General features: G+C 36.4%; 1 protein-coding gene across 2 annotated transcripts; it reads right to left on the bottom strand.

Annotated features, from left to right (window-relative positions):
* Positions 1–198: 198 nt before the first annotated feature.
* On the bottom strand, positions 199–17,667 carry LOC109150854 (alpha-N-acetylglucosaminidase-like). Of its 2 annotated transcripts, XR_002049235.1 has the most exons (20): positions 17,275–17,667; positions 16,931–17,007; positions 15,678–15,889; positions 15,455–15,576; positions 14,390–14,475; positions 13,799–13,893; positions 13,430–13,511; positions 12,901–13,007; positions 11,917–11,947; positions 11,262–11,379; positions 10,899–10,946; positions 10,304–10,413; positions 9,504–9,606; positions 8,979–9,077; positions 2,475–2,585; positions 1,599–1,843; positions 1,170–1,407; positions 1,011–1,089; positions 491–909; positions 199–453 (listed from the first exon to the last, which is right to left on the bottom strand). XR_002049235.1 is itself a non-coding variant. In XM_019298826.1 (19 exons), the coding sequence occupies exons 1-19, from the start codon at positions 17,500–17,502 to the stop codon at positions 659–661; spliced, it is 2,442 nt and encodes an 813-aa protein (XP_019154371.1). In that variant the 5' UTR covers positions 17,503–17,667; the 3' UTR covers positions 199–658. The 2 variants fall into 2 exon arrangements, 1 of the variants encoding a protein (XP_019154371.1); XM_019298826.1 differs by having other exon boundaries at positions 199–909.
* Positions 17,668–18,483: the final 816 nt, after the last annotated feature.

Here is an 18,483-nt window from a genome sequence, read left to right as displayed (position 1 = left end):
GCTAACAACCTAATCAACTTAGTTGGCGCTCTCCCTTGTTGATGTAAATGTTTTCCTATTAATTAGCTGTACCAACAATTCCAAAATATATTCTCTCTTGAAGAATGTTTTTGGAAGTTGACTTAATAATACATCATGGGGCAATATAATTATGTCAATGACCCAACATTGAGAAATACCAATGGAGGTTGAAAAACGTTACAGTTAACTATAATCTTATTGCACTCCCTTACCTGCTCAAATTCATTAAGAAAGATTGGTATAAAAGTGTCACATCTCTTTCCTTTAAGTTATCTAATGAGTCTATGGAGATTTTACATGTTAGGGTATTTGGCTAAAGATATTAGAACACTACAGTTGATTGATACTATAACATTTAACTAAAGTAAGGTTGGCATATATGTTGAGAACAATAAAAATATAACAAATCAAAGTCAAGAATAAAAAGTTGAACTCCTACTAAACCCAACGGACCAAAAGTGAAATAAACCTTATTTTTTTTAAACATTATTTGTAAATGGATAATGGATGCATGGATGGTATCAAAGAGTCAAGAAGAACACAACCCTTATTCATCATGACCCAGCATTGTCTTGTTGGTTCTATAAAGACTAAACAGAGAAGAGAAACCAACACGAATATCACTTGCCCTTTCCAGTTAGCGATACTCATCATCCAGCAAGTACTTCTCATATAGATACTTTGATGTATTAAGGGCATCCCCTGTACTTTTGACTGGGAAAACCTTCCTACTACTCTGCCAATCGTTTGTAAGTTTGATCCATTCCCTTCTCCAATCTCTCAGATGAAAACCTTCGCCTTTCTCTAAGCTTTTTGTCAAATACTTGAAATAGATTGCTGCACGACGGCCATAGTAATCGCGTAGGAGTCCACTCCAATACTTGTTACCTAGTACAAATCAAAGAAAACATCACAATGCCGATATGTGCAGACCTTGTTATGCACTCCCCTCTTGCATATTCAGTAACAGAAATATTGGTTTCACATACCATAGTCACGAAGCAAACTAGCTTCATCCTCTGTGTTGTCAAACCACATCGTAATCAGAGTTCTAGCATTCCATTCGTACTGCACAATTGCTCACTTGAGTCAAATAATTATCCTGATTTGAACTCTCATAATCACAGGACTCTTGGAGGAATTCTTACCTGTATTTTCTGATCTTCATCTTGCGCAAGTTCCTTTGCACTCTGTAGATATGGTCCCAGAAGAAATCCATCATGACAAGCTAAAAGTGTGTCCATATCTCCTACAAGAGTGAGAAACTTTTGGCTAAGAGTAGCAACATCACCAAGATCACCAAACTTGTATGCTTCTATAACATCTAAGAATAGTTGGTTTGCATATTTTGCCAAAACTTGTCTTGTCAGATCAACAAGGTCATACCTGGGAACATGAATTGAGGCATCATTACCATATGAAATAAGCAAAAAATGGACAAGAAAAACAAGGAGTTGGGGAGGACTGATTAGATGGGATGAGGTGGCTAAATTAGTAAAACAGATCATTTGAACCCAGGTGTTATCATTTTTCTTTTTATATATGGATACGTGATTTTGAACCAAAAATATGCCAACCTGTAAGTATTACTATTGGATAGCTCATCTCCACTTGAAATGAAAAGTTCGAGTGCTGGTATTACTTCAGAAGTTGAATACCAGAGATGAGGTTGATCATAGGAATCACTTGCATCCTCAAGAATGGATCTCATAGATGGATGTGCACCATTATGTTTTTGTGTCTTGGTCAATCGCCTTGACAGTACTGAAATTGAGTCTGGAGTAACATCTGGAAATGAAACAATTACATCCCTATTTTTGTCCTGTTCCAAGATTAGAAAGAACATTTTCAACACAAGTGAATTCAGGTGGTACTTGTAGAGTTGGATGCACATTTCTGTGAGTAAATTGAAGGACCAGCAATCAAGACCAAGTTGATATACATATTGACCTTATTGCATTTGACCTAGTATAAACTTTCTATTAAATACAAATGAAATGAAAATAAGGGGGTAATGAGAAAAGACTCTGCTTAGTACTCTTTATTACGATAGCATATAATGGCATAATAAAGAAGACAAGCCACATGAGTTTGTTGATATCATTTTACTACAATTAAAGTAGTTACTTATAAGTTGGAAATCAATAATACATGGGGAAAGAGTGATATAAAACCACACCAGGGTTGGTAAACTAACATTTTGGATGGTACTCATTTAATTTGTCTATGATTATGTAGTGGACTACCACATATGATAGAAATTCTACAAGAAAAGTTGAAGTGGCTGAACAGGATTTTGATCTTTGCAGTTGTAAATCTCCATTTTAATGTCTTTAATGAAAGTTCTCTCCTTTTAGATAATGCCGATTATTGTGTAGTGTATCCTCAATAAAATAAAATAATAAGAAGATCAATTGTTTAAGAGAAAAAGAAAGTCTTAGAAGGTTACTAACATTAGCACCATCTGTGCAATTATAGATGGTATGATACAATACATTCCAGGAGTCCTGCATTGATTGAACAAATTTTCCGTACCTTCTTCTGGAATACAGATCAACCCAAGCCTAAAATAAGAAAGCAATTGCATTTATTTGTTACTACAAAATAATGAACTTGATCTGCCATGGAAATAGAAAGAGCATACATGTAATCTAATTTTCAAATTAAAAAAAAAAAAAAAAAAAAAAAAAAAAAAAAAAAAAAAAAAACTAGCACATATCCTTACTACATAAATACATATAGATGGCCTTACTGTTCAGACCATTATTCTGTCAAATTAGTAATACCTTGATAAGTTCACATAGTAGAGAAAAACTATTCATCAAGCTTGAAATTGGCAATCTAATAATAGCATGACAAAAAAATTGGTTTCCAGACTCACATAGCTAAAAGACGACATGGATTGCAAAAATGCAAAATGTCCAATATTTTGGCACATATATGGTCATATGAAGTTAAGTCAACCATGATGCTTATTCCTTGTAGTATACCAGAACACAGTTTTGTTTATATTGCTTGGATTAAAAACTTCAGTGAAAGGAGTTCTATTATATAAAAACAGGGTAAAATGACTAGAATCAGATAACATGGAAGCAAGAAAAGACTGAAAGCAAATGGCATGACCCATTTATTTCCTATTGTCCCTTGCTTTATATCTGCTTGCCTGACAATGGCAAAAGGACGAGATCATAGTGTGATGTTTCAATCTGATTTTGATGTAAGGATTGTTAAGAACAGAATGTTTACCTCTATATGCTGAAAGTGAGAAATCTATTAAATTACTGTTTGTAATTAGGTTTAGAGTGCTATACCTCTTGAGATTGGCAATCTAATAATAGCAATCTAATAATAGCATGACAAAAAAATTGGTTTCCAGACTCACATAGCTAAAAGACGACATGGATTGCAAAAATGCAAAATGTCCAATATTTTGGCACATATATGGTCATATGAAGTTAAGTCAACCATGATGCTTATTCCTTGTAGTATACCAGAACACAGTTTTGTTTATATTGCTTGGATTAAAAACTTCAGTGAAAGGAGTTCTATTATATAAAAACAGGGTAAAATGACTAGAATCAGATAACATGGAAGCAAGAAAAGACTGAAAGCAAATGGCATGACCCATTTATTTCCTATTGTCCCTTGCTTTATATCTGCTTGCCTGACAATGGCAAAAGGACGAGATCATAGTGTGATGTTTCAATCTGATTTTGATGTAAGGATTGTTAAGAACAGAATGTTTACCTCTATATGCTGAAAGTGAGAAATCTATTAAATTACTGTTTGTAATTAGGTTTAGAGTGCTATACCTCTTGAGCAGCTCTCTCTCACTTTCTCTCACACTTTTAGGGAGGATTTCAGCTCTCTATAAATGCAGGGCTAGAGGACAACTGATATGGAAGTTTCCATATACCTCAAACTCTAATTTCTTGATTTCCTAATATATAGGATTCTCAATATCACAGAATATTCTATAACACTCCCCCTCAAGTTGGAGCAAAGATATTGATCATGCCCAACTTGTTACACAAATAACTGACTCGGGTTCCAGTAAGGGCCTTCGTGAATAAGTCCCCGAGTTGTTCTCCTGTCTTCACAAATCCTGTGGAGATTAACCCTTGTTGTATCTTTTCACGTACAAAATGACAGTCAATCTCTATGTGCTTAGTTCGTTCATGGAACACCGGGTTTGATGCAATATGAAGAGCAGCTTGGTTATCACACCATAGCTTTGCAGGAATTGGAGCTTTGAAACCAGACTCATACAAAAGGTTGTGTATCCACATCACTTCACTCGTTGATTGTGCCATCGCTCTATATTCAGACTCTGCACTCGAACGAGAGACTACATTCTGCTTCTTGCTCTTCCAGGAAACCAGATTACCTCCAAAGAACACACAATATCCAGTTGTTGATCTACGATCCTCTTTGGACCCTGCCCAATCAGCATCAGTAAAACACTCAATCCTAGTGTGACCATGATTCTTATACAAGATTCCATGTCCTGGGGCTCCCTTTAAGTAGCTCAAAATGTGCTCTACAGCTGCCCAGTGATCAATAGTTGGGGATGCCATGTACTGACTCAAAACACTAACTGGGTATGCAATATCTGGACGAGTTACTGTCAAGTAGTTTAACACTCAATCCTAGTGTGACCATGATTCTTATACAAGATTCCATGTCCTGGGGCTCCCTTTAAGTAACTCAAAATGTGCTCTACAGCTGCCCAGTGATCAATAGTTGGGGATGCCATGTACTGACTCAAAACACTAACTGGGTATGCAATATCTGGACGAGTTACTGTCAAGTAGTTTAGCTTCCCAACTAGTCTTCTATACCTCTCAGGATCTTCAAACAACTCCCCCTCCTTTGACAATTGCAAGTTCAGTGTCATGGGAGTATTACATGGTTTAGTACCTAATTTTCCTGTTTCAGAGAGTAAGTCAAGTACATACTTCCGTTGAGATAGTAATATACCTGTTTTGTTTCTCATAACTTCAATACCCAGGAAGTACTTCAGTGGTCCCAAATCTTTAGTTTGAAATTGACTATGAAGAAATGACTTGAGAGATGAAATCCCTTCGGTGTCACTCCCTGTAATGACAATGTCATCTACGTAGACTACCAACCAGATGATACCTGTTTTGGACCACTTGTAAAACATGGAGTGATCCGATTTCCCTTTCACCATCCCAAAGCTCTCAACAGCTTGACTAAATTTTCCAAACCATGCACGTGGGCTTTGTTTCAACCCATACAACGATCGCCGAAGTCGGCATACCTTTCCAGACTCCCCCTGAGCAACAAACCCAGGAGGTTGCTCCATATATACCTCTTCAAGAAGATCCCCATGCAGAAAAGCATTCTTGATATCAAGCTGATGTAAAGGCCAATCATTGATGGCAGCCATTGAAATGAGTAATCTGACAGAAGTAAGCTTAGCCACATGAGAAAAAGTGTCAGAATAATCAACCCCATAAGTTTGGGCATATCCCTTAGCCACAAGGCGGGCTTTCAAACGAGCCACAGACCCATCAGAATTAACTTTGACGGTAAACACCCATTTACAACCAATAGGCTTCTTATTTGCAGGCTTAGTGACCAACTCCCAAGTACCATTGTGATCCAAAGCAGTCATCTCTTCAATCATGGCATTACGCCACCCAGGATGGGATAAGGCTTCCGTAACAGTTTTAGGGATTAGAATAGAATCAAGGGAAGCAATAAAAGAACACGAGGTAGATGACAGCCGATCATATTTCGCAAAAGAGGAAATAGGATAAGTACAACTACGTTTACCTTTCCGTTGAGCAATCGGAAGATCATCATCCAAGACTGGATCAAATGACACAGAGGTGGTTTCAGGGCATTGAGCTGGTACTGGATCCGGAAGGGAAGCAGGAGGTGGTGCCGGAACAGGTGCAGTAGGCCAAGGTCTACGAGAATACACCTGTAAGACAGGAGGAGTAGGAACAGAGATAGGAACAGAGGACGTGACCGTATACATCAAGATATCATCTCTCTCCCCCTCACGGAGAACATCAGGAGATGCAGGAAAGAAAGGAACATCCTCATGAAAGGTGACATCAATGGAAACAAGGTACCTACCAAGCTCAGGAGAGTAACATTTGTAACCCTTTTGCACACGAGAATAACCAAGAAATACACACTTCAAAGACTTTGGATCTAACTTGGAGACATTGGGACGGACATCCCGAACAAAACACACGCAACCAAATATCCGTGGGTCAATATGAAACAAAGGTTTCGAAGGATACAAAGTATGACAAGGTATTTTCCCATCCAAAACCGCAGAGGGCATACGATTGATCAAGAAACAGGCTGTGGAAACAGCATCAGCCCAGAACTGCTTGGGAACCCCCCTCTGAAACATCAAGGCCCTCGCAGTTTCAAGCAGATGCCGATTTTTCCGCTCAGCCACCCCGTTTTGGGAAGGTGTGTCAACACAAGAGGACTGATGTATCATACCTTTCCCACGCATATAAGAGGCAAAAGGATGTGAAAAATATTCTCTAGCATTGTCACTACGTAAAATTTTGACAGGAATACCAAATTGAGTTTCAATTTCAGAACAGAACCCACAAAACACATCAAACAATTGAGAACGAGACTGCAGTAGGTATAACCATGTCATGCGGGAAAAATCATCAACAAAAGTAACAAAATACTTATAACCGAGTTTAGATGTCACAGAACATGGACCCCAAACATCAGAATGTACTAACTCAAAAGGAGCAGACGCTCGTTTGTGAACTCTAGGACTCAAATGCACACGATGGTGCTTAGAAAACTCACACGACTCACAATATAAAAAAGACAAACTAGAAAACTGCGGACACAATTTCTTCAACAAGGGAAGGGAAGGATGCCCCAAACGACAATGTGCTTCAACTGGAGTGACAGCACCAGAACACGCAACAGACTCCGGCCTCGCTGTGTCAAGAACGTAGAGACCTCCAGACTCGCGCCCCTTACCAATAACCCTCTTCGTCATAAGATCCTGAAACACACAATGATCAGGGAAAAACGTAACGGAGCAATTCAAAACACGAGTAAGACGGCTGACTGAAATTAAATTGAACGAAAAATTAGGTAGGTGCAAGACAGATGACAAAGGAAGCGTGGGGATTGGCGTAATGGACCCAGACCCAAGTACACGAGAGGAGGATCCATCCGCTAAGGTGACAGGGGAACTATGTGGATGGGAAGAGAGCGTGGAAAATAAACTAGAGTTACCTGTCATATGATCTGTAGCACCCGAATCTATAACCCATTTGGATGAGGATGAGAGAAGGCATGTGGTTGTATTACCTGAGTCAGCAATAGCAGTGACCGAAGAGGATGAATGTTTCAAGGATTCTTGGTACTGAGAGAACTTGGCAAACTCATCCGCAGAGACCATGACCGTTTTGGAAGATGCCTCAGGTGTATATGCAATATTAGCAGCAGAATTTCCCCGCTCCCTCAACCACTTCCTACAATCCCTTTTTATATGCCCAGGCTTATGGCAATAATGACATACAATACCACCAGAACTGTACCCCTGAGAATTTCTACTATTCCCACTATGAGGCGGATTGGATGATTGCCCCTGGGAGTTCCCACTACGAGGATGGCGGCCAACGAGAGCACTGCTTGGTGGGATGGTTACACCGGAAAGACTCGGTTGCAATTGCTCCGAACGAATCAAACGTGGGAATACAGCAGCCAGAGTAGGGACGTCTGAGGTACTCAGAATGGCAGACCTAGCTGTATCAAACTCAGAAGGGAGACCTGCCAAAAAACTCATAACAGCCAGTTGTTCACGTTGTTGTTGCTGTGTTTTAATGTCAGTAGTGAAAGGCATAAGCTTATTAAGCGCCTCATATGTTTTCTTAAATTCCATAAAGTATGCCATAAGAGATAAATCTCGTTTCTCAGCACGATAAAAAGACTTGCAAACATCATAAATACGAGTAATATTCCCTTTCCCAGAGTACAAATAATCCAAATACTCCATCAATTCCTTAACAGAACCACAATGACTAATGAAACCAACAATACTCTCATCAATAGAATTACGAATCTGCAGAAATAAACGTGCATCATCCCGCACCCAAGTAGGCTCTTGGTCAGCCAAAGATGATGTTAGGTGATCTGTCTTATCCAAACTAGTGAGATAAAGAGTAATGACTTGAGTCCATTCCAAGTAATTAGAGTCATTAAGCTTACAGTCCGTGATCTTAGAAGTCACAGGAACAATATCAGTGACAACAACAGATTTATTATCAGCCATACCCACCAAAACTTGAGCCCAAACAGATCAGAAACTACGCCAAAAAGTGAGCCTAAGGGGTACGAAACAACCTAACCTTAGAACCGAAGTGGCAATGGTCCAAACTAAGTCCGGAACTGAGACGGCAGGACTTAGGCGACCCTGGTAGACCTGACCGGAGAAGTTTCCGGTCACCGGAGCAGCCGCACGCGCCGGCGCGTGACGGAGGAGGCGGCGGTGGTGGTGGCGCGTGAGGCCCACGCGCAGGGCAGAACACCGGGAAACGCTGCAGATGTGGTCGCCGGACGCCGGCGGACCTTTCTGAGTGGGCGGTGACGACAGGAGACCGCCGGAAAAAAAAATTTATTGAAGGGGCTCCGATACCATGTAATTAGGTTTAGAGTGCTATACCTCTTGAGCAGCTCTCTCTCACTTTCTCTCACACTTTTAGGGAGGATTTCAGCTCTCTATAAATGCAGGGCTAGAGGACAACTGATATGGAAGTTTCCATATACCTCAAACTCTAATTTCTTGATTTCCTAATATATAGGATTCTCAATATCACAGAATATTCTATAACACTGTTGTTTAAATTCTTGGTATCTAGCCTTAACTTTAAGTTATCTACAGCTCAGATAACCCGGGCACATTAAAAAAAAAAAAAAAAAAATCATGTCACCTTGACATCAACTGTATCATGTTGAAATGCCATTTCAGACATGAGATCATACACAATTGGATTCTGTTCAATGCCTTCCATTGACATCCCAACACCAACCTTTAGATCAAAACAAATTTAGTTAGAAATGTGAAAAATAAATCCATGAAGAGAAGAAGCCACATAAAAAGTATTGAAATCAGAAAAATGAACTGCTCTCATTTAGAAAATAAATTAAAGGAAAAAGAAATATGACAATCTACTCCCTAGTTATGTGCATGCGTATATGAGATAGAAAACCAAAAATCTCATGCAACTTTTCTGCTTTATGCAAGCTTTTTAGAAGGAACCAAGGAAGTGCCATTATAAAAGACAAAGTGGAAGACCATTAAATTGACAACTAAGTTAATACAAGAAAACCTTCAATGCAAGGCAGTTATATTCAACATTTGTACAATGCAGCTAACAAAATGTTCTCAGATCCCTAAGATCAATAAATAAGGAGTCCCAAATAAGAATGTAAGCCACATTTGGAATAACACTTACCATCGTTGAGTTGGAACTTGTACGAGCTTCAACAGGCCCAGATCCAACTGCATCTAAAACTCCATACATTTCTATATTACCAGCAAAATTGTGCAGCATACACCTGAGCATACAATAAAGTCCATATTAGGATAAATGGAAACGTGACCACAATAAATATAAGAAAGTTTGAAGAGTCTGCTGCTAATGCCTCAAGAAGCATGAAAGAAAGACCAAGATCACTTGATGCACATAAATAGGTACTGCATGTACATTGGAAAATGATTATGCTTGTGCCATGGAAAAGTTTCCAACAGCTAAAAGAAAGAATGTGAAAATTTTTGTTTGAGAAAAAAAGGTTCTTCAACAACTTTGTTTGCTGGCTAGGTAGAAAGTGTTAATCATGATTGTGTGTGTGTGTGTGTGTGTGTGTGTGTGAAGCCTGATTTATCAAACGTGTAAGTCATTTGGAATTTCTTTAATTGACTAGTCTTTCCTCAAAAATATTATGTCTTTTTTAACTCTCAGGATTTCTCATGCTGATGCCTGAACTGTTATGGTTCCATGCCTCAGGTAACTGTCACGAGGCATGGTGGTTTAATTTGTTAAGATATATACAAAAGTGGTTCAGTAGCAGGCAGCTATAGCACACATCAATCGAGAACTTCCCGGAGCTAAACTCATTATTAACTACAGCTAAGATAAATAATAAATGATATGGTGTATTACTAATTTACTATTTAAAACCTTTGTATAAAAAGTAGGCAAGCATCATATCATACAACATGTAACATTTTATAGAAAGAAAAAAGGCCACTTTCCAGATGTATGGAACACCATAGAACTGCTGTGAAGTAGACCATATAGGAATCACTTCAGCATATAGGTCGAGGACAACTAATCTTCCAAGAGGAACGGAGTGTAGAAGTGCCTGAAAATAGTTTAATTTGCATGTAAATATACATTATAACTAAAAAAGGACTACATAATGTGTATGTTAATTAATGAAGTCATAAACTAGTGAGAGGACTTTGAAGCATGTCAGTACAAAATTGATTCACCAACGGAAAAACAGAAAAGGATTACGAATTTGGTTGCAATTATCTGGTTCCTAGAAGAACAGAGTGTAGAAGTGCCAGAAGATAGTTTAATTTGCCCGTTAATATACATTACAAAGAAAAAAGTAGTAAACAATGTGCGCTCATGAAGCCATCAACTAGTGAGAGGACTTTGAAGCCATCTGTGACTCTGGTTTCAGTTTCTATGGAAAGATGGATCACACCTGAATGAGACAGCTAATGTGTAACATTAACATGATTTCAATGGATCAACATAAAAATGGGAAGCAAAAAACAAAAACAAAAAAAAAAAAAAAAAAAAAAAACAAACAAACAAAATAAGATGGATGTATATAACCTTCATTTGTGGGGGCTTCCAAAACGGGTCATATGTAAACAACCATCCCTACAGAAGATAGGGTAGCTGATTAGGGAGGAGGGAAAACATTAATAAATTATGGATCAATATTCACAACTTGCTAAAATGAGTAACATATAAAGGAGAAAATGCCAAACAGGGAAGCAAACAATTTATTAGTGTTTAAATAAGATAAATAAAGGAAATACAAGGGAACCAAAGAGTAAAGTGTGAGCATGTTGAAATTTCAATCTTTGTCAAAGATGAAGACAGTGTTTCAAGTGTGAACCTAAATCATCATAACAGTTTGATTATGATCCATTATAAAGGGTTGATATAACTTCTTAGGAAATAAACATTTACCTGCATTAGCCAAACAGCATTATCATCACCACTTTGCATTCCTTTAAAAATAGCAGTACCTAATGAAGAGATGTACTCTGGATCATCGGTAGGCGGTGTGTTCTCATCAAAGGTATCACTGCAATAGATTTGTCATTTTCTAATGGAGCACTTTGTGCATGCTTGGCAAAGAGTATGGATTGTGCAATACCTTTAGCTTACATAAGACAATAATCCATAAGTAACATGGATGATGGATTCAGTTATGGATTATGATTAACAAATAATCATAAACTGAATTCATAACCTAATATTTCAAAAAAAATTATAAAGCCAGACCAATAATTGTTGCATATTGGCTATCAATTCATTGTTTGTCTTTATTTGAACCTTATTCTTGACTTGCTTAAATTCTTATACCCGTATGCTGCTGCCAAGAGTTAGACATCAATTAATTTTACACCTGATAAGGAGTAGAAGGATGAATTTGATTCAAATCCATATAGCAAAAACTCAGAAAATTACAGAAAGATTAAGTCCCTTACTACAACAGAGAAAAGGTTTCACTGATGTACAATAGCTAAACTTATCATTGACTGGTTTTGAATCATCCATGCGATAAAAGATGACAAATAATATTCTGGCTGTTAGGACAGGGAATCAGAACAAAAATTACCAGTTGTATATGTGGCTGCTCCTTCCATACTCTGAATGCACAAAATGGAGAAAAAAAAGGCAGTCAGCTAATAATTTGGAGTAAATTTCATTTTGGTCCAAGAATATAAGCTAACTTTCAATTTGGTTCAAATGTTTTAATAGCTTCAATTTGATCATGAATATATCTCATTGGTTTCAATAATTCAATTAGATCCCAATGCCATTTTCGACCATTTCTTGACATATGGACAAAGATAAATTGGCATTTCACAACCATATTCTTTTTCTTCATTCTATTTCTTGCTTCCCCCTCTCCCATTCCCATCCAAATTAAGTAAATTTGATGTTCGAAGATATGTCTGAATTTTTTTAAAAATCTTTTAACTTCATTTCCTTGGAATTATGAACAATAAAGAATGATTGAAGCTTCATGTTAGTGCAATTTACATTATGGTTCACAAGTGTAATAATTTTTACCAGGCACGCCTTCCTTGCAAAAATGATAGATTTTAGGTCTTCTTCTTGAAGTGTTTTTAGAAACAATTTGAGCAGAAAACATTAATACTTCTCAGTAAATAAAACAAAACTTTTGAGAACTGTATCATAAATAACATTGAGGAAGAAAATGAAAGAAATGAGAGTCTCAAATTTCTCATTGATGAATAAGAATTTGCAAAAATGGTGGTCGGGAAAGAGTTGCAGGGGTAGGTGTAGGTGGCAGACTAGAAAATGAGAGGGAGAAAAAAGTAATGTAGAAAAGAATAAAGGAAAGAAAAAGAAAACATGTTACAAATCTCAAATTTGTCGTTGGGATCTAATTCAGACCAATATCATAAATTTAGAATGAATTGAAACTATTAAAATATTAGGACCAAATCGAATCTTAGCCTCAACTTCCAGAACTCATTTACTCAACAAAATAGTAAATTAAAGGAAAAGACTTTTTGTTGTTTCAGTGGCATGACAGTGTAAAACAAACCTTTTTAAAAAAAATAATTTATACCTTTTAGTTGCTCTCTAACAAATGCTTTTCCAATTTCAACAAACAAAGGATCAGTAGCATCAAGAAGATAAGTGCAACACCATCTTGAGTCACCATGGACAGTAAACCTGAAATGAAAAAAATTAAACCAAGGGTTGGGTTCAGGTGAGAAAAAGGAAAAAACCATGTACTATACTATGACCAAGAATGTGGTGAACTCTTTCTATAGAAGATAATTTGCTCTCTCTAGGATGAGGAACTTTTGTTAACCTTTTGAACTTTGGATTAGGGCCAAGTGATATAAATAAGAGAAATAAACAAGAATTAAAAATTTTCCTTCTAAAAAAAATCCCTTGAATTCAGTAGAGACATGCAATCCTTTCAGAAAAGGCTGACCAAGTAACACGGGGAAAACATAAATGCTAATTAGACAAAAAAAGAAAAAAAAAAAAAAAAAAAAAAAAAAAAAAAAAAAAAAAAAAAAAAAAAAAAAAAAACTGTATTTGTAGTTATGTCCTATAGGCAATATAGACAGAAATTTAGTGCTTACCAATTGCTTAAATGTGTAATTTTTGCAGATGGGAATACTTGTGTCAGCGCTGCAGGTACATTTCCAGAAAAGGCAGGCAGAACTGACAGATAAAGTAGCCAATGCATGAGTTAGCATAGCAAGGATTACAAACTTGATAATCAGTTTCAAAAAATAATATGGTGTGGAACTAAATTAGGACCTTAAACAAATTAAAAAACTCTTTACATGGTATGAAAGGAATAAACCTTAACTGCAGAGATGGAAAATAAAAGTATTACAGATTTAATTTATACTTCTATCATTCATGGATACATTACTTTTTAATTAAAAACTTTGACAAGGTTGATCTTAAGAAATAAATAGTAGAATATCAAAGGATAAATCTACCTGGAGTCATCCCAAGTTCATACATTCTTGCAAGAATTTTCTTCTGCATAACAAGTTGCTGATCTAGCCAGCTCTGTGGCAGTGGACCGCCCCATCTAAGATTAAAAATAAAAATAAAAAATGTTGGAAGTGAAAAATAAAATAAAGTGACAAAAAAAATAACAGTGCAGTAAATTTTGGTCAATATTGATGCAAAGGATACAATCCAATTGTTGGCTCAAAGAATGACTTATGTTGAATGTTCTGTCAGATGTTGCTAATAATGCAACTTGCAATACAAAGAATTGAGATGCAAATAATAAAATGGTCAAACAAATTTCAATGCAATCATAGATAAATTATTTAGAGTACAAAAATCAATTCTTCTTCAAATGCATATGCCTATTGCATTATCAATCAATAATCTACCAACAATATTGCATTGCTACTTTGAGATACAGCATTTGAAGAAGTGAGATGACAATTACAGAAACCCGAAGATATTTGTAAAGTTCAAAGATATGTAAGAAGAGAAAAGGTTGCAAAAGATGCCTATATCAGAGCCTGATGCAATTATACATTTATACTACTAGTCAAAGACAAGAAGCTCACCCATGTAGATTGCCCATACGTGACCATGCAAGAAATGCAGGGCCTCCAAAGAAATCATTCAGATCTGAAGCACTAATGTTGAAGCTCTGTTCATGTATAGACAACAAAAACAAATAAACAAATAAAAAAGAGATGTAAATGAGAGAGTTTTGACATGGTTAGTCCATGCATACGAACCCACATTAGCAAACACACATGATAGGAATCTTTCTTGATGCAACACATTAAGCTTGTGTATATACTATTGCTTGGTTTCATATCTTTCCTATGTGGAACACTTTGTCCTCATTCTCGTGGACTGTTGAAATTGAGAGATTGATAGGTCTGGCGGGTGGAGAATAACCACCACCCGCCAGTTAGGCGGAAGCAAAATATGTGAGAACCAAAGAACAAGAGAATATAGAGAATATATTATAGTGAAAGATTACAATAGAATGTCTCTCTTAATGTATATTCTATACTTCTATGGACCTCTATATATACTAAACTAGATACTAAATTAGTTTAGGAAACTAAGACAACTTTCCTAATATTCAACATGGACTTTGCAACCTTGGGCTTTGATACCACTAGTTAGGAGAGAGTATCAACCAGCTCTGCTTGGCCACACAAGCCTAGACTAGCACCATAAAAAAGAAAGAAAAAAAAAAAAAAAAAAAAAAAAAAAAAAAAAAAAAAAAAAAAACCTGTCTTGATCCAAAATCTTAAGCAACCAGTTCTAGTTCCTCTCATGTATATATTAGTGCTTGATTTAAAATCTTTATAAAGTGGGACACTTCATCTCCATTCTTAGTGCTTACACAGGGAACCCTAACAATACTTTGAATGCCAGCAAAATTTTCCTAGTTACTCCTAAATTAGCAATCACCTTGTCCCAAATGGATAAAAAAAATATAATATTTTCATTAGAATGCGGTGAATAGAAATTTCCAGGATACTTCCTTTGATCCATATCATATAAGAAAACAAAAACAAAAGCCATTTACTTCAACATAATCCAGTAAAATTAGTTAATTGAGTAAGCTTAACTAAACGTAAAGGAATATCAAGTATGGAAAAGAGTACCATGAACACTTTTTGCCATATTGCTTCTTGTCCAGTGAACGCTAGGGGCATATTGATTCCCTGGAGAGCCATCCAGTCTATTTCTTTCTCCCATCTTTCCCAGTCCCACCATGCAAATGAATCTTTATAACCCATGTGGTAATAAATTTAAGCACACACATAGAACTTTGAAAGTATAAGATAGGGAGAGGGGCTAGGAAAAAGAAAAAGAATGGAGGTTTACAGCTTGATGAGACAGCATTCTGGTAATAGCTCCATGGAATAGGTCTCTTTACTATTATTCCAGCATCTTGAACATGGGGAAGAGATCCAGGCTTAGGAACTGAAGTCAATTGGACTCCTCCTGTTTTACTCCATGATATATGTGCTCCACACCAATATTTCAAGTACCAATGCAGACCAGATAAAAGCTCTACTGCCGTGGTTCCACTTATTCTGTGTGAACCAAAAATATGAAGATATTATATAAGAAAAAGCTAACGTTCTAAGCACAAATTCAGAAACAACTTCCTATATATTTCAATGCCTACCAAAGAAGCTAACTGTGCATATATCCAGAAATGTCAATGCTAGTGAAATCTGATAATAATGAAGGTTGAGCTTGGTACAGTGACCAAGTGCCACCATTTGACTGTTGGGTCATGGGTTTAAGCCTTCAAAACAACCATTCTAAAATAGAGATAAGGTTACATATACACACATCTTCCTTCTCTAGGCCTGTCACAATATGGGCACCTCACGCAAACAGGATTCATACTTTCAAGAAGAATTTATGGTTTATTTGTGACAAATTGACAATCTCTCATCTAACTGATGTTCTGCCTCATAGGAAAAAACTAAAAGAAAAAAATATATTTACATGTTGAAGCAGAAATATAGACACACCACTAACTCACTAAGGAACCTAGAACTTTACTCTTTACAGTCATCATAATGGCAAAGGACCCATCATACCTGAACTGCTTCCTTTTTGAGGGAAAGTATGATCTGTATGCAACTCACAGTTTTTTGTAAAACTCATGTATGTTCTAAGTTGTTGGACCATGTATTAAGCTCAAAGAGTTGTTAACACACTGATTTTCAAGCAACAACAGGCCTAAAATGTACAATTAGATAGATACCTTGGGTACTGATAATGCAGTAGGTAATAAATTAAGCTAGTGCCCCTACTCAATAATAAATTTAGTGCCAGCTTACACAACCAATATACTTGGACACATAAAGCACTACTTTGGCTCCTTTTCATTAGGAGAAGATAGTATGATCATATTGAAGAAAATTAGAGAACAGATTAATCCTATTTATTTATTCTGAGCAATAGTCCCCAAACAAAATGAACACAGAACTTCAGGTTTTGTCACAGAGAAATAAAAGCAGAAGTTATTTAGAAATGCTGCTGCTCTATAGAACATATTAAGCCTCATCAATAACTAAAATTTGGTATAGTACAATATGCATGACAGGATATGAACTTACAGAATTTCTGAAGAACCAGTTTTATTCAGAGAAGGATGATTGTTTATCTTGAAGCAAGCATCTCCATCACATTGCTCCTAAATTATAAAACAGAACGAGCTTCAGGACATCATACTGATGATACTCAATACTAGAACAGCAACAATAACTCAGTGTATAAAATAATATTCAGCTTATTCAGGGAAAAATAAGAACACCAATTCACCAACTCACAAGCTAAGTCATACAATCAGAGGGACTTAATTTTTTGAAATAATCACTCATCATGAATAAATTTGAAAAAAAAACTACATAAATATGAGATTTGCAAATGCAATAATGTGAATTAAATTTGTTAAACGGACCTTCGGGATGATGAGGAAGTCAAAGCTGGAAGAGTGCGAATGAATGAGGCGGTTGAGGACGGCGTACGCGACGGATAATTGGAGGGAAGCCGGAGCCCTTTCCCGGTCGTGAATTTCGAGGAGGCGCGAAACGTAGCGGACGCCGAGGGTGGATGAATCGGCTCCGGCGAAGAGGAAAGCGGAAAGGAAAATGAAAAATGTAGAGAGGGAGAGGGAGATGGAAGCCATGGACAAGGAGAAGAAGAAGAAGAGAGTGAGGAAAAAGCGTTGATCATCGGCATTGTATAAAAAAAAAAATAACAAAATAAAAAGGAAAAGATTTTCAGGCCGGCCGAGATAATAGAGAAAGGAGCAATTTGGTTGTGCTTAGAGTTCTTATTCTTGATCGTCGATTGACTACGATATGTCAACTACCTGGCGCCTTTCCTCTTGTCTTCTTCAAATCCGTTTTTTCCCCTTCAAATAATATAAATCATATATTTTTCTAATAGAACATGTGATACGGTCTAATAAAAGATTTTGTCTTTGAGTTATAATAATTTAATAAAAGTCACAACACCAAAAGTCCAAAATATTGATACACAAAATAAATAAAGGAACAAGTGACAAGTAAAGTCATTGCAAGTGATATTTTATTGTGACCACACCTTCTTAATAATTGCTACAATTGTTACTTACTCAACAATAGTTATTAGTGACCAAAGTCCATTACTTAGTTGTGACAACAGCACAGTTACGAATATTGTATTTATTTGTGACCAAAAACAATTGACACTAAAACAATCATTAGTGCTAAGTAATACCTCAATTTATCATAACTATCATTATTGTTAATAATATTATTAAAATAATAGTTCCAAAATGAGCGATCAAGTAGGTGAACACATGATTCTTATACGTAAAAATTACAAGTTTAATTCTTGTCACTACTCACTTGATTGAGGTTGTCACAAGAGCTACACTTCTTGGTCTTGGTACAGGTTACACTAATTGCAATTCGCACAATTGATTTTGTACTATTAACTAATTTTATCACTTTATTTCCTTTATTATTTGTATTTCTTTTGCTTGGCTCTTATATATGAACAAAAAATTTATTGCTAATAAAAATTGATTAACAATAAATAAACTGTTAAGTCTCTCATTTGTTTAGTTCCCCTCACTGCCGTTGGTGAGACTCAATCCCTAGTCATTCTTCCAACTTTTCAC

The sequence above is a fragment of the Ipomoea nil genome, unplaced genomic scaffold (assembly GCF_001879475.1).
Source record: "Ipomoea nil cultivar Tokyo-kokei standard unplaced genomic scaffold, Asagao_1.1 scaffold2280, whole genome shotgun sequence".
NCBI classification, from domain to species: Eukaryota; Viridiplantae; Streptophyta; class Magnoliopsida; order Solanales; family Convolvulaceae; genus Ipomoea; species Ipomoea nil.
The sequence above is the reverse complement of the archived record's forward strand: the minus strand, read 5'-3'. Positions and strand labels throughout refer to the sequence as shown.